The sequence below is a fragment of the Macaca fascicularis genome, chromosome 6 (genome assembly GCF_037993035.2).
Source record: "Macaca fascicularis isolate 582-1 chromosome 6, T2T-MFA8v1.1".
NCBI lineage: Eukaryota > Metazoa > Chordata > Mammalia > Primates > Cercopithecidae > Macaca > Macaca fascicularis.
This window is the reverse complement of record NC_088380.1, coordinates 116302796-116329141: the sequence shown is the minus strand read 5'-3', so window position 1 is coordinate 116329141 and position 26346 is coordinate 116302796. Positions and strand designations below refer to the sequence as shown.

The 26346-nt window shown below is 37.5% G+C and overlaps 1 protein-coding gene across 5 annotated transcripts in view; it reads right to left on the bottom strand.

The window, feature by feature from the left end:
- Positions 1-2161: 2161 nt before the first annotated feature.
- Positions 2162-26346, bottom strand: part of MAN2A1 (mannosidase alpha class 2A member 1) — a 175565-nt gene continuing 151380 nt past the window's right edge. For 4 of the 5 annotated variants that reach the window (XM_005557492.4, XM_073994016.1, XM_073994015.1 and 1 more), the window contains 4 exons: positions 24303-24436; positions 16804-16998; positions 6630-6740; positions 2162-4935 (listed from right to left, as the gene is read on the bottom strand). In XM_005557492.4, the coding sequence (XP_005557549.1) occupies positions 4783-4935; positions 6630-6740; positions 16804-16998; positions 24303-24436 (593 nt within the window). In that variant the 3' untranslated portion in view covers positions 2162-4782. The remainder of the gene's footprint in view (positions 4936-6629; positions 6741-16803; positions 16999-24302; positions 24437-26346) is intronic. The other variant, XR_012414002.1, reaches the window with a different exon arrangement.

The following is a 26346-nucleotide window of genomic DNA, read 5'->3' as shown; positions in this document are numbered from 1 at the left end:
GGACACATACTGTCTTTACCTGCTAAAATCGAATTCATCTAAGAATTAATTATCTCAAGTCCACTTCTTCTATGGGACCTTTCCTGAAACTCAAACTGGGTGTTGCTTTCAGCTTCCTTTAAATCTGCAATCTCCATTTGGTTTTCCTCTGCAATGTATTTCTACTGTATTTTGCCTGCCTAGTATCCAAAGTATCTGAGCATCCAGCTCCTGTTTCTCTGGTTGTAGAACTCTATTTTCTTTGGGTTGGGGATGAGGCACTACTTCTCACCCATTTCTCCATGTGATTCAGTTGAACCTAAGTCTAGGCTCCTAGCCATAATCATTAGCACATGAGCCAGATGAGAGCCAGTGACATTAATGCCAGGACATTTGCTGAAAAAATTAGATAAAAGTGTAGATAAAAGTACCCTTTCCACTGAAATCTCTGAGCTGTCTGGATGCCAGTCTGGACCTGCTGGCAGCCATTCTGCCATTCAATGAGCAGACCTTGCCCAAGAATGAGGACAACTCAGGGGAAAGAAAAACCAAGAGATCCAGACAGAGCTTAGATGGCATCTCTTACCTGGCAATAGCTGTATTTGGAGTGCTATCTACCTTGAACACTAGTTACTGGACAGTTACAATTTCCTATTTTTGCTTCATCTACTGTGTAGTGGAGAAATCTCGCCCTTTACAACCTCTCAAGACGTTTGTTTTCTGCTTTGATATGTGGTAGTAACCAAGTACTTGCTAATTCTTCCAGCTCCCCTGTGATCCAACTTTTCAACATCATAACTGCCCTTTGTTAGTCTGATTCAAAGGTTTGTAAAAGGCATTGTGAACATATGCTCACCTAAAGTTTCTTTACCAATTTTAATATTCAAACTATTTTAACATGTTAATGATCTAATTTTATGGAGCCAAAGACTTGTCTCTATTTCTCAATGACATCTATTTTCATTAACTTCTACAGATTGTTAACACTCCTGTGTGTACATAACTGGATTATTATTTTTTTGAGACAGATTTCACTCTTATTGCCCAAGGTGAAGTGCAGTGGAGCAGTCCCAGCTCACTGAAACCTCCGTGTTCCGGGTTCAAGCAATTCTCCTACCTCTGCCTCCCAAGTAGCTGGGATTACAGGTGCCCACCACCATGCCCAGCTAATTTTTGTATGTTTAGTAGAGATGGGGTTTCACCATGTTGGCCAGGCTGGTCTCAAACTCCTGGTCTCAAGTGATCCACAAGCCTGTCTCCCAAAATCCTGGGATGACAAGTGTGAGGCACCACACCTGGCCTTAAGTGGATTATTTCTTAATGGCACAAGTTATCCAAACCAAGTGCAGATTTCCTAGTTAACATGTACTGTTTACCCATGTGTACCTCCCAGAATATTCTCCATCTGTGCCTGCCTCCCAGCTTTGAAGGGACTCCTCTAAATCTATTAACGTTGTGTAGTAGTCTGGGCCAGCAGGCTGGAGGATGACTCCAGATCCGACTCTTTCAACCCACCCTCCCTTCTAGATCAACTCACATGGACCTTCTTAGCTTCATGTCTGAGCTTACTCCCCTCCACAACTTTGTCCTGCTTATATATGGAATCTGACCACAATCTACCTACCTCCTAATGGGCTCAGAAGTCCCCGTGGGGCACAGGTGCTAGGAAGGTCCCTAGACTTCAACCTGAAAGATGCCTCCAAACCCAGATGTAACACTCGACACCACCCATCTACAATCTTCTCTCTACATTTTCTAACTACAACTGGACTAAAGAAAGAGCAATCCAGGCCAGGTGTGGTGGCTCACACCTGTAATCCCAGCACTTTGGGAGGCCGAGGTGGGTGGATCACGAGGTCAGGAGTTCAAGACCAGCCTGGTCAAGATGGTGAAGCCCTGTCTCTACCAAAAATACAAAAATTAGCCAGGAGTGGTGGTGGGTGCCTGTAATCCCAGCCACTTGGGAGGCTGAGACAGAGAATTGCTTGAACCCAGGAGGCGGAGGTTGCAGTGACCTGAGATTGCATCACTGCAGGGTGACAGCAAAGACTCTTGTCAAAAAAAAAAAAAGCAATCCATCATGAAGGAACAAAGAACAGACCCTCACTACTCCCCCTACCCTTTCACTATGTTTTAAACCATGTTTACAAAACAGGATTAAGAACTACTCTAGAGGGCCATGTACATGATAAGATTATCTTTTATTAGAGATCTTATATTACATATTCCCAAAAAGATATAAAATCTTCCAAGAGAAAAATATCAAAACCTGTTGATTCCAAGGTGAACAAAATGATCAAAATGAAGGCAAACATTTTCTTCCAGACAAAGGAATATAAAAACATTTCGGCACAAGTACAACAAAGGTATGGGAAGATCATGATAATGTTTTACAACGCATTTTACAGCATTTTATTTTAATCAGTATTTGTAGAAAATAAGGATGCTGAGTTCTTGAACACTGCAGTCACAAACTCAAAATTTCCAAAAAAAGGAAAGAAAACACTGAACTATCTGGTCAATTGAACATCTGTAATAATAAATGTAATGAAACCTAACCAAATAAATATGCCACTGAGATCACAACTGAAGTGTATGGTTTTTAGTGTGTGCCAGAGACATTACATTATTTAATCAGTTTTTGACCACAACCCAAAGCAAAAGCATCCTCTCTTCATTTCCCTGATGATTTATTCTAAAAGTAACTTTAAAAAGCAGAAACTTGCTGGTTAAAGAGAATTTCTGCTTTACCTGTGAACTGCTGGTAGCAACACAAGCTGAATAAAACCCCAGACTAACATGGGACAGATCCATCTCAAACAACCAGAAGTGGCAAAATCACTGTTATTGCATCAAGATTTTTTTTTTTTTATTTCATCTGATCAGAATTTCCAGAATGATTAAGCACACCCACTTAACCACAGAACACACTGAACTCCCACAGGAAGGTTTTACATTTAAGATGCAATGAAAATACTGATCTCATTCCTGGGGTTTGCTTCTGGCAACCCTAACATCTGTAGATGTCCACAAAAAGGAAGTCCTTCTTCTTTTTTTAGTTTTTTCCCAAAAAATGTGGAAGAAAACTTACAGTACATGTTTATTGCATGAAATTACCCCTTGTAATATCTTTATCAACACTGGTATTGTTTCCTTAATTATTAAAGGCAAATGAGTTTATGAATTTAATGTAACAATAATCTTGGGAGCTGCATCTTGAGTCAAAATCCAGATGATAATCAAACTATATGGTGAAAGAGAAATTGGGTTTTTATTTCTCTATAAAGATGTTGGAAAGACAAAAGGTAAATGGAGGTTGAAAGCCACAGAATACGAAATCGATTAACTCAAAGAGAATTTTCAAAACTGTACATACTCAAAGACTCCTTTCTATGCTAAAACTGAATAGTCTAAATGTTGCTATTATTTTAATGTTAAGGAAACAATAATCCCAAATAAATTTTATTAAAAGCACTGTAATGGCACACGGGCTCAGAACTTCATTAAGGTTAGCACATACAAAAGTTGAGAATTGAATGAACAAACATATTCCTTAGTTAGATAAACCATGATGAGCTACATAAAAGTGGGTTTCAAAACAAGATCAATTTTAAAGCATTCTCTCTTTAATATAGTTAACTACTGTGAAATGGAAACAGTAGCTGGATTTTGCATTTTACAAAATCCTTGCTTCAAGTTGCAGTTTCCTTGGCAGCAGCATATTTTAATTAACAATATTTTCCTTCCTTATTTTGTTTTCCGACGTCTCAGTACATTCAAATAGTCAAAATGTTTAGAGTAACATCACCACAAATTTAATGAAACAGATCAGAATGTGGCCAGCATTGTCAGGCAAAAATTACACAATTTATGTGTCATAGAAAGTACCCACCCCTCTCCCCGATCCCGCAACATTCCCCCTTCCCCAGACAGTAATATGGACACTGATTTAACAAGACTTATAAAAAAATAAGGCACATTTATTTTGATATGGTAATTTTAAAATAGAAACCCCTTCTCAGAACACCTGTATTCAAATGAGCTGTGTAAAAAGACACCTTGTGGTACCTAAAATAGGTTTATGGTACCTATGGAATTGCTTCTATTTTAGTGAAGATGGAATAAATTGCACCCATCCCACATTGTCAAGTAATGAAAATATGCCTCTTTTTCTACTGTTGAATGATTCAAAATCAGGTATTTCTGGAAATACTTAGAAAGGGTAGGAAGGGAAGGAAAAGGTCAAGAGGTACACCAGAAAAAGGTATAAAAATCAACTATGTTAATCATAAGGGTGGATAGATTGCACTTTTCCACTTATTTCAACACATAATTTTTCAAACTAGTATGAATGATTGCAACCATTTTGGCCATTAGCTTTTACCCACAAACACTTTATTCCATTTCAGCCAAATAGGTATTTTTGTAAAACTAATGAAGGATCAGCACACAGATATTTTAAGAATCTCTTCACAACCCCCAACACAGACATAATTAGTTAGCATTTAACCTGAGATACAATCTGTTGAGAGGCTGTCTTTAAATATTCCTTCATTTGTTGCATCAATTCATACTGATGGTGGTAGTTCATGGGAGGAAGTTTAAAAAAAAAGAAACTTGACCGATAGCATGGCTTTTTTTTTTTTTTCTTACTGTAGTGGTAAAAGAAAAAAAAAATCACAGAATCACAGAATTTATCTTCTCACAGTAGCCAGAAGCTAAAATAATGTGCTTCTTTATTGCACGTCAAACCAAGAAAGGTATAAAAGCCAATGATTCTCAATCTAAATGTGAAAGTCAGGTTCACCTCAACCGGATTCGGTACGTGCTGATTTCCATTGGACTCAAGTTGATCTCACTTATATTCTGAGTGCCGGGAGGTGAATGCATCAAGGATAATGATGAAAGTGTGAGACTTTCGACAATAAACTTGTTAAAAAGTTTCTGTACCAACATCTGAAAAGTAAATGATAAAATTTGCATATTTAGATCAACTTTGAAGATTAGCAGCACAACTATATTCTGTGAAAATCAGTATGAGAAGGAATAAAACAGTATGTTGAAATTCTCTTTTGAGGAAAAAAGGGTGGAGTAAATATACATACATAAGTTATTAAACATACATATATAAGTTCTCTTTTATGGAAAAAAGGGTGAATTAAATATACACATATACATGCTTGAACATATAGACTATCCTTGGAAGGAAACAGGAAACCAGCAATGGTCATGAGCAACATATTCTGCATTCCTTTTTGTATTGCTTGAGAATTTTATCATGCACAGGGGCTTTTTCAATAAAAGAAAGGACACCCAATGGCCAAGAAGCTTTAAAAACATCCTTATTCTCTTTTAGTCCATACTTATCCCTAACAATGGTAGTCCTCAACCACTTTTTCCTGTTCCAACAGAGTTGAGAGAGAGCACACTGGCTCACTACAAGGAAGGATCATTATGTCATTGAGTCCCAGTCTATAGAGTGGACAGGTCATTTGAAAAGTGTTTCCCTCACTGCTGCCATGTTATCTGTCTCTCTGGATCATATAACCCCCTTATGATTCAAGGCCTTAATGTCAGAATGCTCAGAACCAAGTATACTTAGATCATCAACAATAAGATAGAGTGCAAATACAGTATAATAAAAAAGTAATAAAAATATCAGTGCTTTCTTGGCATCAACTCCAAGCAGGGTAGGGTAAAAGAAATGTAGAAGCTAATCTATCTAAGTAGGTTTAGGGCTCCTACCACATTTTTCTTTTCTTTTTGGACCCCACACACGCTAATTTGTAGGATTGGAACTGAATCACTTGAGTCTGGTCTACAGCATTATTTATGGGGTTTTGGAGGAAAGTTGGGTCAGCTGAGCTGCCTGGTGAGGCAGACCTGCCTGTGTGCCTAAATCAGCCCAGCTGCCTTCTCTGAGTCATGGCCTTTTCAGTGACAAAGGCAGGAGATTGGAGGTTTGTTTCCTTCCAAGGACAGGCCTGATGGAACTGCCAGAAAGACCAACTTGAAGAGAAATAACAAATAGGCAGCCAGCAAGCTGTGTTCAGACTGAGGATCTGTTTGGCCTGCACAGTGTTGACTCATATGCAAATCTGCATTAATCAGAAGACCAAGACCTACATTTATTTCCCAAGGGAAAACAACTGATTGGTGCTACGTACGGCTGCCTCCTGGGCTGTGGGTAGATTATCCTACTAGCCTACAGTCTCAATTTTCCCAGTTGCTTCTTTATGGCTACCTCTATAAAGCTTCAGTTACTATAAACTTGCCTTGGCCTCTGTAGGACTTAGGTGTACCAGTGCTGAACTAAATGATATGTGAGCATGTATGGTTTGGGGGAGGAGAAAACTGGGGGACTGGGAACAAGGCACTTTGTAGGCTGGAAATAGAAGGCCGAGGAAATGACAAGAGCATTGCCTTCAAATGTGCATAAACTCCAGCTATGCCTTTTGATGCTGACAAGGAAAGCAGGCTGAAGTTTTGAGAAAGTGTATTTTTCAGATGGGGAGATTCAAACTAATTTGCAGACTGATGAAACTGAGACAGTAAAGAGGCAATGAAATATGATCTTATTGTCAAGATTCTTTGCGGAAAGAGATTTCAAAGCACATTAACAGTAAGCAAAAATAACCTTTTCAACTTACCTTTCCCTGAGTAGTAGAACAAAACAGCCCTGTGCCTTTGCTAGAGAACCGACAATCAAACCCTTTTCTGTGGAGGATTAAAGCTGCCTCATTGGAATGCCCACTGCCCACCTGCAAATGAGCAGAATGGAGTCACACCGCGCAGACAATAAAGCAAATATTTACAGTACTTCACACACCACTCTCTTGATGTCAGCATCCAAAAGCACATTTATTTAGCAAGAAAGTTAGGCAAATTCATTTCTCCTCAGGTCCATGCTCACTGTCCATTCACCTGCTACCATCCTCTCCTACCTGTACTGAGCCAGATGAGATTATGTTCTAAGGTTACTTGTTAGGTAACCTCATGCCTTGGTTTCTCCTATAATCTTAGGTTTCCTTATGTCCATATATTGTTTTATCAAAGTTTCTTCAAATAAAGCATTTTGTTTTCATCTTACTTTTTGAACACACATGTCAGTTGAATAAACTACACCTGAACTTAGTCCTTATCTGGTCATTGAATGATATACCATCTAACTTAGAAGCCACACACGCTTCTTTATTGAACACTAATTTTTGCTAACTGCATTCTTAATCTTTGATGTATTGATTCATTATTTTTATATTAGAGCTATTTAAATTTAGTTATGCTTTCACTTGGTAGGCCAGCTCACATTTATCAGTTTGATGTATCATTTAAATTGATACTACAGAAGCTATTGTGGATGGGCAGGCAAAAATAAAAATATCCACATGACAAGTCAGCTAAGAGGGTCAGTATACCTTTTCTCACAATAAAATTTCTCATATCCATTTAAGTATCAATGTCATGAACGGTTCAGGCCTCTGAATATTATAAAATACAATTATCTTAATAAATTTTATGTTTCGAAAAGTTGGAAGGTGTTTATGATAAGATAAATGAATTTAAAATCCCTGGAAAAATTAAGAAACATACGGTTTTTGAAAAAAAGAGTCATGTGCTGCTTAGCACTGACACTGTGATAAAACTGATTCTTTCCTCTGTTCTCTGGTCACAGACAGGAATATGCCCAAACTCTTGATCATCCTCACCAGGGGACACGATTGTTTAATGTGCTAAAGAGACATCTTCCCTGAATAGCTGCCAGAATCTCCACCACCGATTTGATTTTAATGTGCCTGACGGTTTAAAGCTGTCCTCGCCTCAGAGTCTTGGCTGGAATAACCTATGTTATGATGTTTCACACTGATATTTTCTAGTGGTACTACTAAGATTTTGTTTGAAGGAAAAGTCATTTAAGGAATTCTGAGTCATCACAAGACCAAGATACACACAGCAATTTTAAATCATATAATAAAAATTTCTAATGCATTTCAATACATTTAAAACACCCTCCCCATGTAGTATAAAAATAAATAGCAAATCCTTCATTTATGGTATCATTAGATCTCCCAAAGAAAAACAAAGAGGACTCTATCATGTGCCAACTGTGAAACCTTAGAATAGTAATTTCTTCTTCCTAAATATCTATTTTTTTGCCTGCAAAATGGAGGTAATGCTTGTATTATTTCCTTCATGGAGTCACTGTGTGGATTAACCTGTTGAAAATACTATGTAAGTAGCCTCACGCTGCCGCGTAGGGCAGAATGCGCTAGTGCAGGAGCTGTGTAGTAAGAGTGGTTCAGAGCCTGAGTGGGGAGTCAGACACCTGGAGATTTGGATCCTTGCTCTGCAATTTACTAGCTGTGGATTTCAACAAAACCAGGTTTTCCTTTTCCATAAAATGAAGATGAAATGAAATGAAATAGCTTAACGAAGATCTGGTAAGTGTCTGGCACACAGGAAGCCCTTAGCATAAATTTCCTTTATTGACATTACAACTTTGTAGCTAAAGACTCAGGGAACTCCTAAATTATATGTCTAGAGTCATATATCAAAATCATAACAAAGTCTGTATTCAGATTAACAGGTTAGAAACCCTCTTCATTAAGCTCTTTTAAAAGCACATATCACTATTAACCTAAAGCATTTGGCCTTTTTAACTCATGGGTCCATCCTTACTTATCACTTGATAGCATGCATTGCTACAATTCCTGCAACACATTTGCTCTTGGAATAATGAATTCCTAAGGCCTTTATAGCAACAGAAGGGGACAAAAAAAGTTGGGAGGGAAACACCTTTGGAATTCTACATTTGAATTCTACAAGGAATTTAAACCAACAATACAAAAATAGAGATAAAAGTCATAAAAATTAACTTTCACTGATAGAAAAAGTTATACTTTCTCTCAAAACTAAAATTACATCACTTTTGTAAGAACAAACTGAAATAGCAATCATCTTTGTCCAAGTTTTTAAAAAATCAAATATTCATGAAAGTATCAGTTTTCAAGCAAAAATACCTGAGGCAAAGCAGCAGTTTTTCAGTTTCAAAGTCTGTCTAGACATTTATTTCCAAGAAAACTGTTTTTCAAAGTAGGGAAACTGTGAATTTAAACTGAATATGCATGCAGGAAAACAGATACCTTTAAGTAGTTACACTGTATGCTCTAGGAGAGTAAACACATTTTGGAAGAACTGCTTTTACATTCATTAATGCATTAGTAATATCTGGACCCCATAAAACGGGAGGATGTGGGGAAGAAAATTTACAATTTTTGAAACTGTGCCAAGCACTGTGGTAGGTAACTATCTTTGTAAAACAGATTAGATCACTTTCAAGGCTGGATTACTGAAGTAAGGCTGGCATATTCAAAAGTTGCACAGAGAAAACCCATTGCAAACTTAATTCAGGGGATAAAACCAACATTCAGCTCACAGACTAAGCTGGGCCTCTGAGGCTTTTCCAGCAACTTGGTGGAGTATGGGGAAAGGTGATTTGGTTTGCAGAATGAAGCCATCAGATAAAGCGGCGCTTAGAGAAAGCTGGATCAGACCAATGACTTTTTCTACCATGAACCATTTATGTGACTTTGAGTAAACCTCTACAAATTCAGCAAGCTAAGCGGGACATGTGAAGAGTCCCTCTGAGGACTGAGGGTCAACTGCAGTGACAATATCAGTCATTGCTAATACCTGTTGAGCACTTGCTGTGTGCCATACCCTGTGCAGAATGCTTTTCATCAATTAACTCATTTTATCTCACAGCAACCTTTGAAATATTTGAGATGGTATATGAGTTTGTATTAAAATATGTAAATATGCGGGAAAATCTCTATCACAAAGCATTCTCTCTTATACTCAAACAGCAATGACCACAAGTGATCCTGGATTAGCCCTTAAGTCTTTTCCCGCCAATGGTTGGGATATCCTTCTGTAGGTGTCCTATTATTACTGAGGACATAAGAAAAATAGACAGTGTATTCCCTCACATTTTCAGTGCTCCCTCTCCCTTCTTGTTCCCATGCAAGACAGTATAAGGTTCTGAGAAGCCATCTGGACTCAGACACACCTGCGTGTGCTCCCAGGACCACATTTAACGGCTGTGTGCCCTAGACAGTTAACTATCGTATCTCTAGGTCAGTTACTTTCCTATTCTGTAAGATGGGATGAAAATACTGTCTACCTTCTTAGTGTTGTTGTGAGAGCTTTAAAGTTCATGTAAAGCACTTGGCACAATGACTGGCAAACAGACAATTTTAGATATGTTATTTTTAAATATCTGAGGAATTAGTAACAAAGTATTAAGTTGGTACAAAAGTAATTGTAGCTTTGCCATTACTTTTAATAGCAAAAACTGCAATTACTTTTGTACCAACCTAAAATATCAGGAATAAGTCAAAATGACATCAAGATTTACACTCTGGCAATAAATGTCAACCTCTAATTTATAAAGAAGTGCCAATGTTTTTACCTCATTATTAGTGATAATCGCCATTGTTCATGACTGAACTCACAGGTAAGAACCTTTACTTGTCAAGCACTCATAGGGCTTACTATGTGCCACACACTGTTCTAAGCGCTTTACTGACACTAAAATTATCTCCAATCCTCAGAACATCTCTAAGGTAAGTATTATTCCCATCTCCATGTTACTACGGAGGAGGCTGAGACTCAGAGAGTTAAGTGACTTGCTCTAAGTCACATGGTTAGGAAGCGAAGCAGACACGCTCATACCCAGGACATCTGATTCCAAAGTTTAAGCTTTTAACAGCTTCCTTCTCCTACCTTTGCACTAGCTAAGAATTTGTGCTCATAGATACCTAGCCAGGAGAGAAAAGATAAAAATTATTTTTGATGTAAAATAACAAAATACTGTAAACTAAAGGAGATAACCCCTCCAATTTATGGCTGAAAAAGGGGAGTATTGACTGATGGTTCCAGCAGAGATAAAACTGTAACTTATCAAAAAATATATCAATTCAGAAATCAAGCTTTGGAAATTGTAATTTCCTTCCACCTACCACCTATCCACCTATCCATTTACCCCGCTTCAAATAGGATTTAAGGCCATTCTGGAAATTATACACATATGACAGTTTCTTCTAAGGAAAAAGCAGGTGAATAGTCCTCTACCGAAGATCTTAAGATGTGAGTTATGTCATTCTTCTCTCGTACCAAAAGAAACAGTAAACTTTTGGAAACTGTAGTAAACACTATGTGTGCACCCACCATTTATGGGGAAAAGAGGGACCATAACTTTGGCCAAATTCTCCAGGACTCATGGGACGCCACCCCCCTCACAGAGTTAGTAAGGTGCACATAGATTAAGGCACGGCTACACATCTGGTGGGAAAATGTCTCCAACCCACTCAGATTCTTTGAAAATACCTAACACTCATCTCTAGTGCATTCTAGCAGCTGGAAAGGTTAGAAAATTACATGCTTCATTATAAGTCCAAAGACAGGAAATAACCAGCAGAAATTCATTTTTTAGGGTGCTCATTAAAATGTCCAATAATAGCTATCCTGTTTTGATCAACAAGATAAAATGACAGAAAGAAAGGGAAGGTAAACGGCTGTTCTTAGATATGTACAACAAAGGAATTTTTTTTTCTCACAATTCTCACCTTTCCAGAAGCTAGGAGATCAATAAAGCACCAATCAATTCTTATAAGAAAGACAAAGTAAAATCCTCAAACTGCCTTTTATAAGACAAGAAGAGGCAGAATGAACAAGTGGAGAGATAAAATCTTATTCAGTAAGTGCTGCTGATATTGAAATGATGGTTAACTATTTGCAAGAAACAGTTAAATACAAATCAAAATAAATTACATAGAGAATAAAAAGAGATATATATATATCATGTTTATATAAAATAAATACGTCTAAATATAAAAGTCAAGGAAATAATCTAAAAATAAAGAAAAAAAAAAAAGAGTTGAACTACATATCACTTTTCTAAAGTGATTCCAAGTAGAATGGCTCCATGAAGCTGAGCTTAACCAGCTTCCTCTTTGTCCCTCTATTCCAGGCTGAACCTGCAGCTCCAGCTTCAGAAGCCTGACTCATGATCTGTCCTCCCATGAGATCCTCCCAGCATCTTCTCTACCCAATCTCCCTTCTTCTTAAATAATGGTCCTTTCCTGATGACAAGGCTTTTGCATTTAGTATATTTGAGTGGTGTTCCTGTTTCCTAGGTTTCAAACCTTTACAGAAGCTTCTTTGTAGTATCTCAAGCTCTTCATGGTGTAGGGAAAGGGGGTGATCAAGGAAAAGAGTTGAAAGACGGGTCAACCGAATAGGAAGGCTAATGGGTAAGTTTGTAGATAGTGGCTGGAATGGGCGAGGCCACGCAGCATGTTGTGAGGCAGTGCTTCAAGAGATGTTTGTTCCCCTCTTCATCTGAATACAAATATATGGCATATAATCATTTCCAAAAATTGATATAAAGCAGAAAAGCAAGATATGTCTAAAAGCAAGATATGTCTATACAAAAATGTAAACTCATCTACTAATATAGAGGATTCCCGGAAAGCTTGGACTTTTACAAACAAATGTAGTAATTCTAAAAAAGTCAAATGCTACCCTCTGAGGCCACACACAGCACTGAGATTCAGAGGCCTGGCTGTAGGTCTGATTCTGCCATTTGTGGCTGAGTGATTTTATTTTTATCATTTAACTTAGCTCTAACTCTTACTTTCCTAATTTAGGAAATGGAGATAACTCAGCAATTTCATCAGAAAAATTTCTAAAAATTATGAATTCCTAGGCTCTCCTCCCCAGCCCTATAGAATCAGAATCTCAGAGATCTGGAAATTTGTAAAAGTCTCTATGTTTAAAATCTCCCCTGTGTGATCCAGACACAGCGAATCTGAGGACTAGTAGTTGAAACTGCTGAACCACCTCAGTGGGTTATTATACCTGCAGCCTGCAACTCGCCTCCCTCACTGTTCTTTGAATATATAACCCCTTATCCCAGGAGTCAAGAAAACCAACTGAGGTTTAGAACTGAGAAACCTTTAGACAGCGGCCCAGAGGAGGCCCAAGCAAGGCAATCTCTATCATGGTGCTGTAGGAGCTGGTCAGGCAGGAAGATATGTGTCCTTATCATGCTAAAGTGGCCTTCAAACACATGTCTCATGAAATACTCTGGTGATTAGGAAAATGCTTACTTAAATACAAGGCAATGCAGACTTCAGGTCTTGCTTGGAACCTATGTCTATTTTGACATTATTTCAAGGGGAAAAATGAGTTGCATTCTCCAAATGAACAGCCCATTATTGCACATTGGAAGCTTCTAGCTCACAGAAACAGGAACCCAACCAAAATGCTTAGGTCTGGCTTCTGCACTTATTCATTGAGTTATTTTGGTCTTTCTTTTAGTATGAGCATGGAATTACACTGGACACTTGGTAAGTACAGCTTTCTTTGAATCAATACCCACAACAGTTCCCTTCAATGATTATCTTTCTATTATCAGGTTAGGGCAATTCTTCAAAGAAGTGGTTTTGAATGGACCAATCCTTCCTCTTGGATTACTAGCGGGCTTTTAAACAACTGTTATAAATATGTGCTAAGAGTCAAAGGCTAACACAGGAACTGGCACCAACTGATATTATATGATAATGCAAAACTCTCAAGTATTTAGTTATGATTATGTGCCAGCATGGTGGTTATCAATAGGCATTATTAACATTTCAGTTTTTAATCCTCTTGGTCAAATCTTTATGTTGTTAAGTTGCTCTCTATTCCCTCTGCTAAAACCCCAATCTGCACCCAAGTTGGAGTGTCATTAGGATAACAAGGTATGTTTACAAAGTGCTTTTGTTTTCAAAAGGCTTTCACAATAGGATTTCATCTGTTTTTAGCAAAAGACCTGACACAGCAATACGTGACATTAACCTCATGTTATAAATGGTAGCTGAGTCAGCAGTCACTCAGCCCACAGGTAGGGAGGGTGGCCCACCTGTCCAAAGGCACGAAGAACAACGGGAAGCCAGGTGGCTGCAGTGAGTAGAGGCCAGGCTGCAGAGGGCCTGAATGCTCAGGCCAATTCCAGAGGCAATGGGATTTTTCATCTGAGAAGGGATTAGATTTGTATTACAAGAAAACAGTCAAAAGCAGGTAGGATATGAAGAAGTGAGTGACCACTAAAAAAAGGTGACATAAAAAACAAGTTCCAGGCTTTGCTTACAGAAGGTAAAACCCTATGCTCACTGACTCTAGTCAGCTCCAGCTGCTTCCAGAAAACAATCACATTTAAAACAACTACAGTGGAGGAGCCACCTAGAAGTGAGGCTAAGGGACAGTGACCACCCATCCTCCCCAGAAGCTTCTGGGTTCTTTAGGTCGCTGATGTCCTCTACCATCTGTGCTGGGCGGTGGTAACCTGAAGCCCAGAGTATTTGATGCCCTCTACTCTATTCTTTCCATTTCTTTTAACCCATTAATTTATGACATGACACCTCAGGGAGCCAAAATGTAGACCTACAAAAAAACCACAGCAGAATCCTAGAAAAAACATCTACACAATTCACTGATTCAAAGTAGTTTTTGAGATCCTTTGTGCAGGCATTGTTCTTTACCGGGATATAGCAATGAATAAAGGACAAGCACAGCTCTCATGGAGCTTCTGTTCTGGCCACATATCTCTCCGGCCTCAGGGCCTTCACACTTGCTCTTTTCCTGGAGCACTCTACCCCCAGAAATCTGCAGGAGTTTCTTATTCTCTGACCCTCTTCAGATTTTTACTCCATTATCACCCCTGTGAGGCCCTCTCTACACACCTTAATCAAAATTGTGTTACCTCCTCTGAATGGCTCTTCACTTTTTACTCCTTCATAACACTTAACACCATCTAACATATATTTCTCTTACTTTTTCTTATTTTTCTCCTCCCATTAGATTCTAAGTTCCAGAAGGGCAGGGCATTTGTCTATTTTGTTCACAATTGTATCCCTAGTGCCTATGGCAGTAACTGGTATGTAGCGGGTAGGAAATAAATCCTGCAAGTTCACTCATGATTTTAAAAAGCCTTTCCATATATATACACACACACACACACACACACACACACACGCCTTAAGCATTTGCTTGTAGTCATTATTACAAGTCATATATGTTTGCCTGCATAGCCAAGCATAAGTTCCTTATCTCTGAAGGAAACCAAAATACTTCTCTCTCAAAAAACTGAGGATTGTTGAGCTGAAGAAGGAAAAAAACCAGGGGGCCATTCTGTCCCTTCTTCTGCCTGCTTGATGGCAGGACAGCAATTTACAAATACAAGGGGTCTTCAGCCCTGCCTCTCTGCCTTTTCTTGTCTAAAGACAGGCCCCTTTACAAGGCTTGCTAATCAGCTGAGACAGCAGTGCCAGAGCATCTAGGAGCAGACTTCACTCTTCCCATAAATTTATCCTCCCACATTTTCCTGCCTTGTGGAAGCCTGAAGATGCTTTCTTCTTTGTCTTGTCTCTAGAGGATTTATGGCTGTTTGTTAAAACATTATTTAGGCAAAGTCCCAAAACCACTGCCTTGGGAAAAATACACTTTTGAACTGAGGCCTCTCTCAAGTGACGGGTACAGCATGTACAATATACTATTGCTATTTTTCCCGTTTATCTGACCTTTATTTTCAAAAGTGTCTCAACTAAAAATCTATAAAGGAAAAAAAGAAATTATATTTTTTATCCTATATCTTAGACATAAAGTTGTAAATCCCTAACGTTCAAATTATAGGCATTTATCCTTACTTTATTGCTTTAGTTCTTTGTTCTAAATTAAACATTTCTCACCTTTTATATGTTCTTTAAACATGAGCATCCTCTTCTTTTCATACTTAGGCCTTTACCATGAGGTATTTTCCACAGAATCCATAACCACTTACTATTTCTAGCTAAATCTATGTCAATTTGCAATATCAAAACAGCTTTGCAACACATAAGAACAATGTCAAATGTCTAATTCTTGTTCTTTCCAAATGCTATTTTTTTGATGTTAAAAACAGGTATGTATATAACTGCAGTCAAACCAAATTAAATTTCATACCTAATAAAACTTCCCCATGCTTTTCCTCTAATATTTCTTCTAAACAGTTGGTTTTCTAATGGGAAACTGAGTTGCAGTGATTCTCAAGAGAAAGGTACGAAAATGCAAAGTCTCTGATACAGAAATAACTAAGTACTATTTCTCTAGCTTCTGAGAGATACTGTCTAATAAGGAGAAATGAATGGGAAAAGTCAGTAGTGCTAAACTTAAGGCCCAGATTGTCCACCTACTAATGATATTTCCTGACCTGCTTGCCATACAGAATTTAAGAGTAAATTAGTATCAGGATATGCTTTAAAATACAGAGCAATAGTCAAATGAAAGGCATGAAGCTTTCGGCTAAAGGTGAAGCCCTGTTAATAATTCCTCAAAGCATAATAAAGCATACTTTTTTCCCCTTTCCTTACCCCCTTAAAACAAGTACATAACAAACAGTAATTTTGTATAAGACATATTTTGAGGCCGGGCACAGTGGCTCAAGCCTGTAATCCCAGCACTTTGGGAGGCCGAGACGTGCAGATCATGAGGTCAGGAGATCGAGACCATCCTGGCTAACACGGTGAAACCCAGTCTCTACTAAAAAAAATACAAAAAAACTAGCCGGGCGAGGTGGCGGGCGCCTGTAGTCCCAGCTACTCGGGAGGCTGAGGCAGGAGAATGGCGTGAACCCAGGAGGTGGAGCTTGCAGTGAGCTGAGATCGCGCCACTGCACTCCAGCCTGGGCGGCAGAGCGAGACTCCGTCTCAAAAAAAAAAAAAAAAAAAGACATATTTTGAGACATACCTTTGACTGTATTGTTCTCAGATTAACCAGATGAATGTCACAAGGCAAAGATGACTGTAATGGAGAGAATTCACCTTGCAGATCAAGGGTAGGTGAAGAGAACTTATTTGTCATTGGAAAGACTGGATGATTCATGAAAGAAGAAGTTATGTGGCTAAGGAGAGAAGGATAACTGACCGAATTCTTTTCTTCTTCCTATCAAGAAAAAGCAAAAATGTTTAAGAGGTCTGTATTTCCAGTTCTCATCACATTAAAGAACTATCTGAGAAGGTTTAAATATAAAAATATATGAATAATTTGGTTTTATTTTATAAATAACAGTCTTAGAAAACACTCCATAAACTATCAAGTTTAGTTGTAAGCAATACAAGAAAATAAACAGTGCACATCTAACTCATATGTTTAAAATATCTCTCCCATTGATTTAATACTAAAAATACTGAAAACATTTCCTACAAACATTTTAGGACAAGGCACACCTTTTTATGAAAATTATCAACCTATCACAAAACTCTCAAAGTATAAGGATTGGGCTGTACATAGATTATATGTTATGCACCATCAAATATTATCTCCCTTCTCAGGTTTCATCCACCATATTCTTGTGGTTTCATTTATACACCTTAACAAGACCATAAAGGCACGTACTGATTCAAAGCTAAAGTCCATCCATGTTACCAAATGATAGGAACTAAATGTTACCCAATAATAGAATTTAAAGAAAACAAAACTCTCAAAATAAATCCAATTTTAAAATATAAATAACACAGGTGGCATGCCTAGATCATCTGATTGTTTTCTTTCAACTTGGTAAATCAATGCCCATTGTTTCACTTTTATTCCAAAAGTAGAAGTGTTAAATACGTTACTGAAGTTATCACACACTTACATAGTATATGATTATTCCATATAATTTAAAATGCTTTAGTCTTTGCTGTGATATATGGTTAAAGGCAACACTTCTGTAGGTTCAAACATTAAATAAGCTACTAATGTTGGTAGATTAAATATGCTAGACGACATAGAATCTTAACCAATAATGCCTAAGGAGTAAAAACTGACACAAATAATTTAGAAAATAATTTATGCAGAAAGGTCCTTTGATCACCTGTTATATTTGAACCAAATTTAATTTTGTATCTTATTTTTTTAAATGATTACTCCATTGATATCTTCTGATTTTGCATCCTTTTTGTAATATAAGGCTCAGATAAAAGGCTTGGCTACTGATCTGTGTGAAAAGACAGGATTTATAGAGATATAGAGCTTAAAATTCAGAATGTCAGATTAGCATTGCACAGAAGGGTGCGAGCAAAAAGTGACTAGCATCGTGCCAGAAGCTAACATTAGATGTCATTACAATTCAGACCATGGAGAGAGAAAAAGAAAAATTTAAGACAGCAGAGGGACACTGCAATATTAAGATACTGACAAAAAATCAGGTCTGAAAGAATTGTAAAAAATGTATCCATTCCACATTTTTTTAAAAGAAAGATTAAATAAAGCATATAAAATAATATTCTCCAACAATACTGAAATTTAATGCAGCTTGTAGAATAACATGAATAAAAGGAATAATTTCAACAAGATATTTTAAATGTACTCTCCAAGATCAAAGAACTTCATAATCTAGGTTAGGATTGCTGACGAAGTCACTCACAAGTAATAAAACACAAAAGATTGAAACAGAAAAGAAAACAAATTTGGGAAGTATTAAGTCCACTCTAGGTCAAGAAACATTCAGAGAAAGCTCTGGCTTTGTTCTACACTCTTGGAGTAATTCCTCGCCACTCCAGTGAATAGCCAGAACACTTCCTGATTAATCTTCTATACCTCAGAAACAATAACGTGCATATATACCAATCCTCCACATCAGATTAGTTCTTCCTAACCATTGGTATTTCCCCAAATTAACCATACAACAGAATGACTTAGGGTACCTTTAATCAACACAGATTCTTGGGTCCTATCCCAAATCTACAAAATCTTGAGAGGTGGGGTCCTGCAAATGCAAAGCTGAAAAGCCTCCCCAGGTAAATTTCATGGAGTCAGCCACACACTGCTCTGTGACCCTGTGCTGGGAACTGCCACCCCAGACATCCAACCTTATAGAGAAAACAGAGCTCCCTTTAGAATCAAAAGATAAGCTTTACCTTTTAACTACCTTTGCATTAAAAAAACAAGATTTGGTTTCAAAGACATTTTGACGGGCAGTCTTTTAAAAGGAAACAACGTCATGGATGTTAAGGACTTCAAGAATTTAAAAACTGTAGTTTACTATCCTTAGCAAGCTAAGGAAGTTTAGAAAAGAGTTGTGGTTCACTACCCTAAGAGCACCATGAACAAATAACACCGCCAGGTTGGAGTGGCAAAGTCTCACCCAGGGTTCCGCCATTCATGTACTTTCTTATCATATTTTACAGCAACAAGAGGCTCAACAAGATATTAACTGTTGAACCATCGATATTTAAATTAATCTCTACAAAGGTTACCTTTCCACTCTAAGTCACATGATAAACCCAAAGTTTTAAAAACATGTTTTCTACAGGAAAGTTTATGTGTTTAAGTTATAAATGAATCCCCCAGCCTTGTACTTAACTAATATAGTACTATAAATCTTATTTAATTTCTTGTTAGTTGGAAGGCTTCAGATAGTATAAGTGTAGCTTTCTCTCTGCAGCCTGCCTGACATTAAAGAAAGTTTCTAGCACCTTCTGATCTAAACCACACAAAGTACAGCTCTTCCTCACTGGGTTCCAGCCCTTATTCCATAAGTCAGAACTTCCTGCTAGACTCCTTGGTGCCCTTAATTAAGCTCACTTTGAGTTAAACGATCCTTAAACATCAAAGGCTTCTACTTCATTTACATCAAATTCTGTTAAATTATGGTGAGATAGTAAGAGACCATTTTTAAAGTTACCTTTGTTTATTCAGTTTGACTTGAAACATGGTGGGAACTTAATAAGTCTGTTGAAGTAAATCTATTAATTTAATAAGCAAATGCAATATAAATAAATGAAACAAGAACACTAGAGAGAAAGGGTGGGGTAAAAAGACAAAGGAGATAAAATGAAGAATAATGCATTGAATCATAACATTTAGAGGTAAATATCTGTAGCCCAGGACTGAAGACTATGGGGCAAATTTGAAGATACACATTTTGGTAGGTCTGTATGGTATTGAAAAGTTTTTTTTTTTGTTTTTAAGCCAACTCTTTAATTAAAAAGTCATAATAAAAAATCAATCCCAAAAAACCCAAAACACATTTTTTGTTTTTTACCCAAGAAACTGGAAATTTGTGTCACCCTGGGCAGGCATTCAGTCCCATGTGGAAACAATCAGCTGGAGCTGAGTTGTGGGTCTTAGTGGGATATGTCCTCAAGTTTAATGTAGATCTTCTGGTCACCTAAGTATTTACCCTTATCGTTGACATCCCTCATGCTGTCACTTTTCTAAACCATATAAGCATTTAAGATTTTAATCTGATCTCTCCCAATTTCTTCTCCTTATATTTAAAGGTAAAACAACACAATTTTAACACTTGAACATTTCCAAGGTTCCTAGCTCAGTGCCTTATTAACCAACCAGTAGCAGGAAAGGGGTAAGGATAAATGGTCAAAGAAACAAATCCTAAAGCCATCAATGCCTGTTTTTAGTCCATTTTTCTGTTGTCATAACAGAATACCACAGACTGGATAATTTATCTATAAAAGAAATTTATTCAGCTCACAGTTATGGAGGCTGGGAAGTCTAAGAACATAGCACTGGCATCTGGTGAGGGCCTTCTTGCTGTGTTATCACATGGTGGAAAGGCAAGACAGTGCATGCAAGAGAGCTCATTTTTATAACAAAGCCACTGCTGCAATAACTAACCCATTCCCATGATATTCATTCATGAGGGCAGATCCCCCATGACCCAAAAGCCTCTCAAAGGTCCCACTCCCAACACTACCACAATGGTAGCCAAGTTTTCAACACATGAACTCTTGGGGGACACATTCAATCCTGGCAATGCCGAAGAGATGATTCCTATTTTCCATTTCTATTGGCCTTTGAGGATGATTAGCATAAATGATGGTCAAACTTGTGCAGCCACAGTCCTCGCTGGACACCTGTACATATCACACAGTGGATATCATTCAAGTCCTTGTTTTTACTGACTCTCTGCAGAATTCTCTGAGGACAGGACTTACTTCCACTTAGCTCGGGATTATTTCCATAAGGCTCTGTCATGCTCAGGGCTTCCCATTAAAATATCTTCCTATTCAGGAAGTATCCCCCCTCTTCAATTCCCTCCATCATTATTTTAGATATTAGAGTCTGAGTTGAAATTAAGAACGCTTTCTAGAAAATTCAAGTTACATGGTATTAACTTTCCTCAATTAAGTGTCTTTTTAATTATTTTCACTAGACATTAAAATGTATTTTCTCTTCTCTAGTTCATTTCTTATTTAAAAGAAACCATTAATTGAAGACCCAGAATCCATACTTGAGTAAAAGAAAAATTTAACCAATATAAAAACATTAGATTAAATTTAAATCAATTACTATCCAAGGAGTTCTGAATGGGAATAAACAAATTATTTCACTTCTAAGTCAAAGCTTTATTGATTTGATGTGAACATTTTTATTGTTGTAGTTAACAGAAATTTTGTAGATTAGTGTCAATATAAAGTCATATAAACCAGAAACATTTTCAGGAGGAGCAAAAGACAGTAGCTGTCAGCACTCAGACAATGATTTTCCTAGGCAGATTTAGTCCTTAAAACTAGGCTGTCTTGTCAGTAATTGATTTAAAACATGAGTCTCAAGAATGGTATGGCTCTTGACATCTAAAGTGGATACTAATTTTTTTTTCTAAGATATTCTAAATACTGGAAGAATTTTTGCTTTAATTAGCTGTTGCCATTTAATTCAATCAACTAGTATTTTATTTAAAGTATGTCTACCACATATAAGGACATATGAAAATGAAGGCAACAAGTTCCTGGAATCTAGTAGGGGGAAAGGAACATGCATATGAAGACAAGGTAATAAGCAGGAATTGCAAAAAAAAAAAAAAAAACAGCGGCAAAATGTGCTCTAACAGTTCATTCATCTATGCATTTGGGTATTCATTCATATGACATATATTTGGCATGTCCTCTGCCAGGAACAATCCTAGAAGCAGAGAAAGGCACAATCCCCACTCTCATGGAGTTTATGGTCCAAAGGAGGGAAAAAGACATGGGTCAAATAATCACACACTTGCAGGAAGGTGAGATGCACAGTTTGGAGGCAGCATAGGGTAAGAGCTTTTAATCTGGTCCAGAAGCAGGTGATGAAGTAAGCACTAATCGAACTATCACCAAGAGTCCCAAAGGCAGAGGATAACAGGCCGTGTGCAAAAGTGCTGTGGGGAGGAGGGGATGGAAAGTACTTGGAACTTAAAAGAAACCAGTGGGCCTAAAGCAGACACAGTAAAAGGCATGCCAATGCCTAGGGGACATGCAGGGCCCATAACATGAGGGGCTCTGGAGGCCATGGTAAGAAATTTTGACTTTTATACTGACAGCAATGAGAAGATATCAGAGGGTTCAACAGGAAGCAATAAAGTTAGATTTGGCTTTGAAAAAAACAAAAAAACAAAAAACATTCTGCCTTCTGGGTGGTTAAGAACAGACATATGGCAGAAAGAGAACAGGGTGGATGTGTATAGGCTAGACCCAGGAAATACAGGAAGTTAGTTTAGATTAGGGTGGTGGAAGTAAAGAAGATTATAAATTTGAAATATTCAGGCAATGAGATAGATAGGTGACGGCAATTACTCTGTGAGAAAAGGCTGATGGGAAGACGCGTCTATCAGGCAGAACCCATGTCTGTCTTGGAGTTGGATGGACGGTGGTTGCTGTTGACTGAGGGGAACACTGGAAATGGGTCAGGTTTGGGAGGGAAGAGAGATAATGAGTGTTTTGGATATGCCAAGCTTGAGGTGTCCTTATAAACAGGGGAGGAAGCAATTAGATAGATGAATCTGGAGGTCAGAGACAAGCCTAAGTTGGAGATATATATTAGTGGCTTCTACCTGTGTGGAGGATGCAAACAAAACCAGGGGAGTAAAAGAGATTGCCAAGGTATAGCATAAAAAATAAGAAAAGGAGAAGGCCAGGGGCCATGCTTTGAGAGCTCTAAGATTTAATGGCTGAGTAGAGAACTAATAGAGAGATAAAGAACTGCCAGAGAGGTGGAAGGAAAACCAAGCTGCATAGATCCATACAACCCCTGGCAAGGCAGTATTTTACAGAGTGACAATGGCCAGTGTCAAACACTGCTGTAAGGTGAAGTAAGATGACGAAAGTCAATATCCACTGGATCTACTGACATCGTAAAGAGCTCTTTCATAATATGATGGAGGCTAAAGCCAGACTGAAACAAATTGAGTGTGAGAAGGAAGTGATGAAATAAACTCATCTCATAAACTCTGGCTCAATCGGGTAGGAGAGAGAGGACAGTAGCTTACAGGAAATGGAAGTAAGAGTCTGAAGGAAGGCTGCATTCCATTTCTATTTTTAACAGAAGAAAACAAAGAGTGTTCAAAAGCTAACAGAAAGAATCTCCCAGGAAGTGTTGGATATGAGGAGCAAGGGAGAAAGAGAGAGAGAATGAATAGTAAAAGGATGCTGAGGTGGTTGAAGAGAGTAAGTTCCAAGGACAAGTGGTGGGATCTGCCTAGGATGATGGATAGTAAAGTCTCTTTTTAACGTATCGGGAGGAAAGACGGGAAGGGTGGAAGTAGATGTTAGGTAACTGGAACAGAGAGCCCTGTCTAATGGCTGTTCTCTCTATAAAGTGACAGGTGCAGTCACTGGCTGAAAAGAGTAGAAAAGACTTGGAATGGTCAGTGCAGAAAGGAGAATAGAGCAAAAAGAAAAAGCCCACGTTCAGGGTGCGTGATAACTTTTGGAGAACTCTGAAGATAACTTTACCTGAACAAGCATATCGTCAGGTCATTCAGGTCCAGCTGGGCTTGTGTCAGACTATTCAACACAGAGTACTAGATTTTTGCTTTGAGGAATAAAAATCAAACATGGAAAACCTACATATAAATACATTTTCAACTGAAGAGTCTAAGACTAGAATAAGTACACTAACATTTCAAATAAATTTTACTAACATTTCAAATAAAGTTTACCAAATTTAATCTCCTAAGTATATGACTAAGTTCTATTCTTTAACTTTTATTTAGCTCAATTTTTCAATTCTTATTTTTTTCAAAATAATTTCAGAAATATTTACCGAAGCTGATTTCCTGTAATTATTTTTTATCTACATAATAAGCAAACATAAAAAATAGAAAGACCTAAGTGCAAAACTTACATGATATTTATAACTGAGTTCTCTTTCTGTGAATGTGGGCCACATCTACTATAAAGAAATCTCAATATTGGAAATGATTCAAAAAGTTTTAAAGTGGAAAGTCGTAATTTCAGTATCAGATCATGCTAGTTATTTTTTCATACCGTATTAACTGCACTTCTTTTTTCTAGTAGTATTCGAAATAGATTAGCTGTAATCTTATTATCCTGGACACCTTGCTCAAGGCCACGATTATCATCTTGCATGAGTCTTCGATCCATGATAACTTCAATCTGACCTAATACGCAAACAAACAAACAAGCAAAACTGACCAGAGTTATTTAATACTGACATTCGTTGAGCATCACTTAAGTAGAAGCCATGATGTCTTGCTCTAAATTTCCCCTCTAGTCAAGGAGGTGGATTTATACAACCCACTACACCATGGGCTTTCTCTTGATAATAGCTCAAAGTAGCTCCTACAAATTCATAAAACAGAAGAGTATTTCTGTGTTTCTTTAGTAATGTTTCACAATATCTGATAAGAAATTAAAAATGAGACAGGACAGATCAAAATTTAAATGAAAATTTTTTTCCAAAACATTAACCTAAACAGTAAATTAAGTTCTCCAAAACTTTTAGTAGCACCATTTGGAATCAAAAATGCTTATGAGGTTTATTAGGAAATGTACATCACACAGAGAGTAGTAAAATACACATAGATGGGTAGGTCTAAAAAAGGTTTACAAATAAAATTTAGGTTACTTGATATGAAGCAGGTTGCTGAAGAAGCCCTAGAGTGTGGACACACTCATGATATACTCCCTTGCTTCTCTGACATTGTGTTAGTGGCAGCACCACTGTCCTGCCTTTCTGGCTTAAAAGGGGTCATACCTGGTTCCTTCATTTGTTATGCAATATTTCCATATTTCCCCTAGCTCAAGTTTTGGAAGCTAATCATTACGAGATTAAAAAATTAAAAAAACCAATTAGAGCCGTATATATATACACACACACACACATATATATACACACACATATATACACATACGTATATATACACACACACACTTAAGCTAATACTCAAATAAGACTTAGAAAACTGATGTTATATACTTAAAAATACATGCATATTCATTCATATCCATTACTATATTAAATGATCATTTGGTCCAAAAGGGAAATAGCAAACACAAAAGACTAACAATTACTACTATTACATAGTCATACCAACTCTGTTTAGCTTCTTTCTTCTGAGTTTATGTATCTAGTACCTAAAATTACCAGAGATGAGTAGAAATCTCATTGTCACTACCTTCATAATTTAAAAGCCAACTGTCTAAGATTTAGTCCCTAGGCTCAGGGATTAAATTGGGTGTGAAGTGACAAGCTGTAGACAGGTATGATTGGCATAACATACCTATTCAATTTAGCATATCAACCTCTTGGCAATTTCTAACTCTTCTCCTGTCTCCAAATGTTGGTACATATAACACATGACTGGCACTTAGTGATTTACTGGATTGTATTTGAATTGCTTTAATTCAAATACTAAGGTATTTGGTGGCTATAGCAGAAACAGAGGAACTTTATTTCTTAGCTTGTCTTTACCAGGAACTGAGATAATGCTGCTTTGTTCATCACGGCTTGAGTCTTATGTCTAGTCCTCTATTGAGGGCACAGCTTCGAGAATTCAAGGCAGTGTTTAAAAATGGGTGGCTCAAGAGTCATGTAGGGCACAAAAATGTTTTATGTTTTGTCAACATAGTGTTTTTTAACAAATGATATCAATATTTTTCAGATTGAACAACTTCACGGAAAATTCCAGACTTCTGGACTCTTCTTTCAAAAATTGAATTTAGCAACACTGGGCCTCTAACCACACAGTAACAATGCTGCCCCACTGCACACTGGGAACATGCTCTTCAGTTTGCTCAAGTCTCTAACCCTCCCTATTGGATCCCTGATGTGGAGTCATTACTATTTTCATAACCGAATTCATGTCTTTATGGCATGAGTTTACATGATCTTATCTAATGAAGGCCACAAAGAAAAATGAGAAGTAGCAGTTTGTGTGTGTGTGTGTAAGTTACAGAATGCATGTATACGCCTCATGTAAAAAGTGGGCTTGTGTCAAAGGACACACTAGGCATGTGCACTCACTTATCTGGCTCCTTCAGACATTTATCTCTACGAACTCTTAGAATG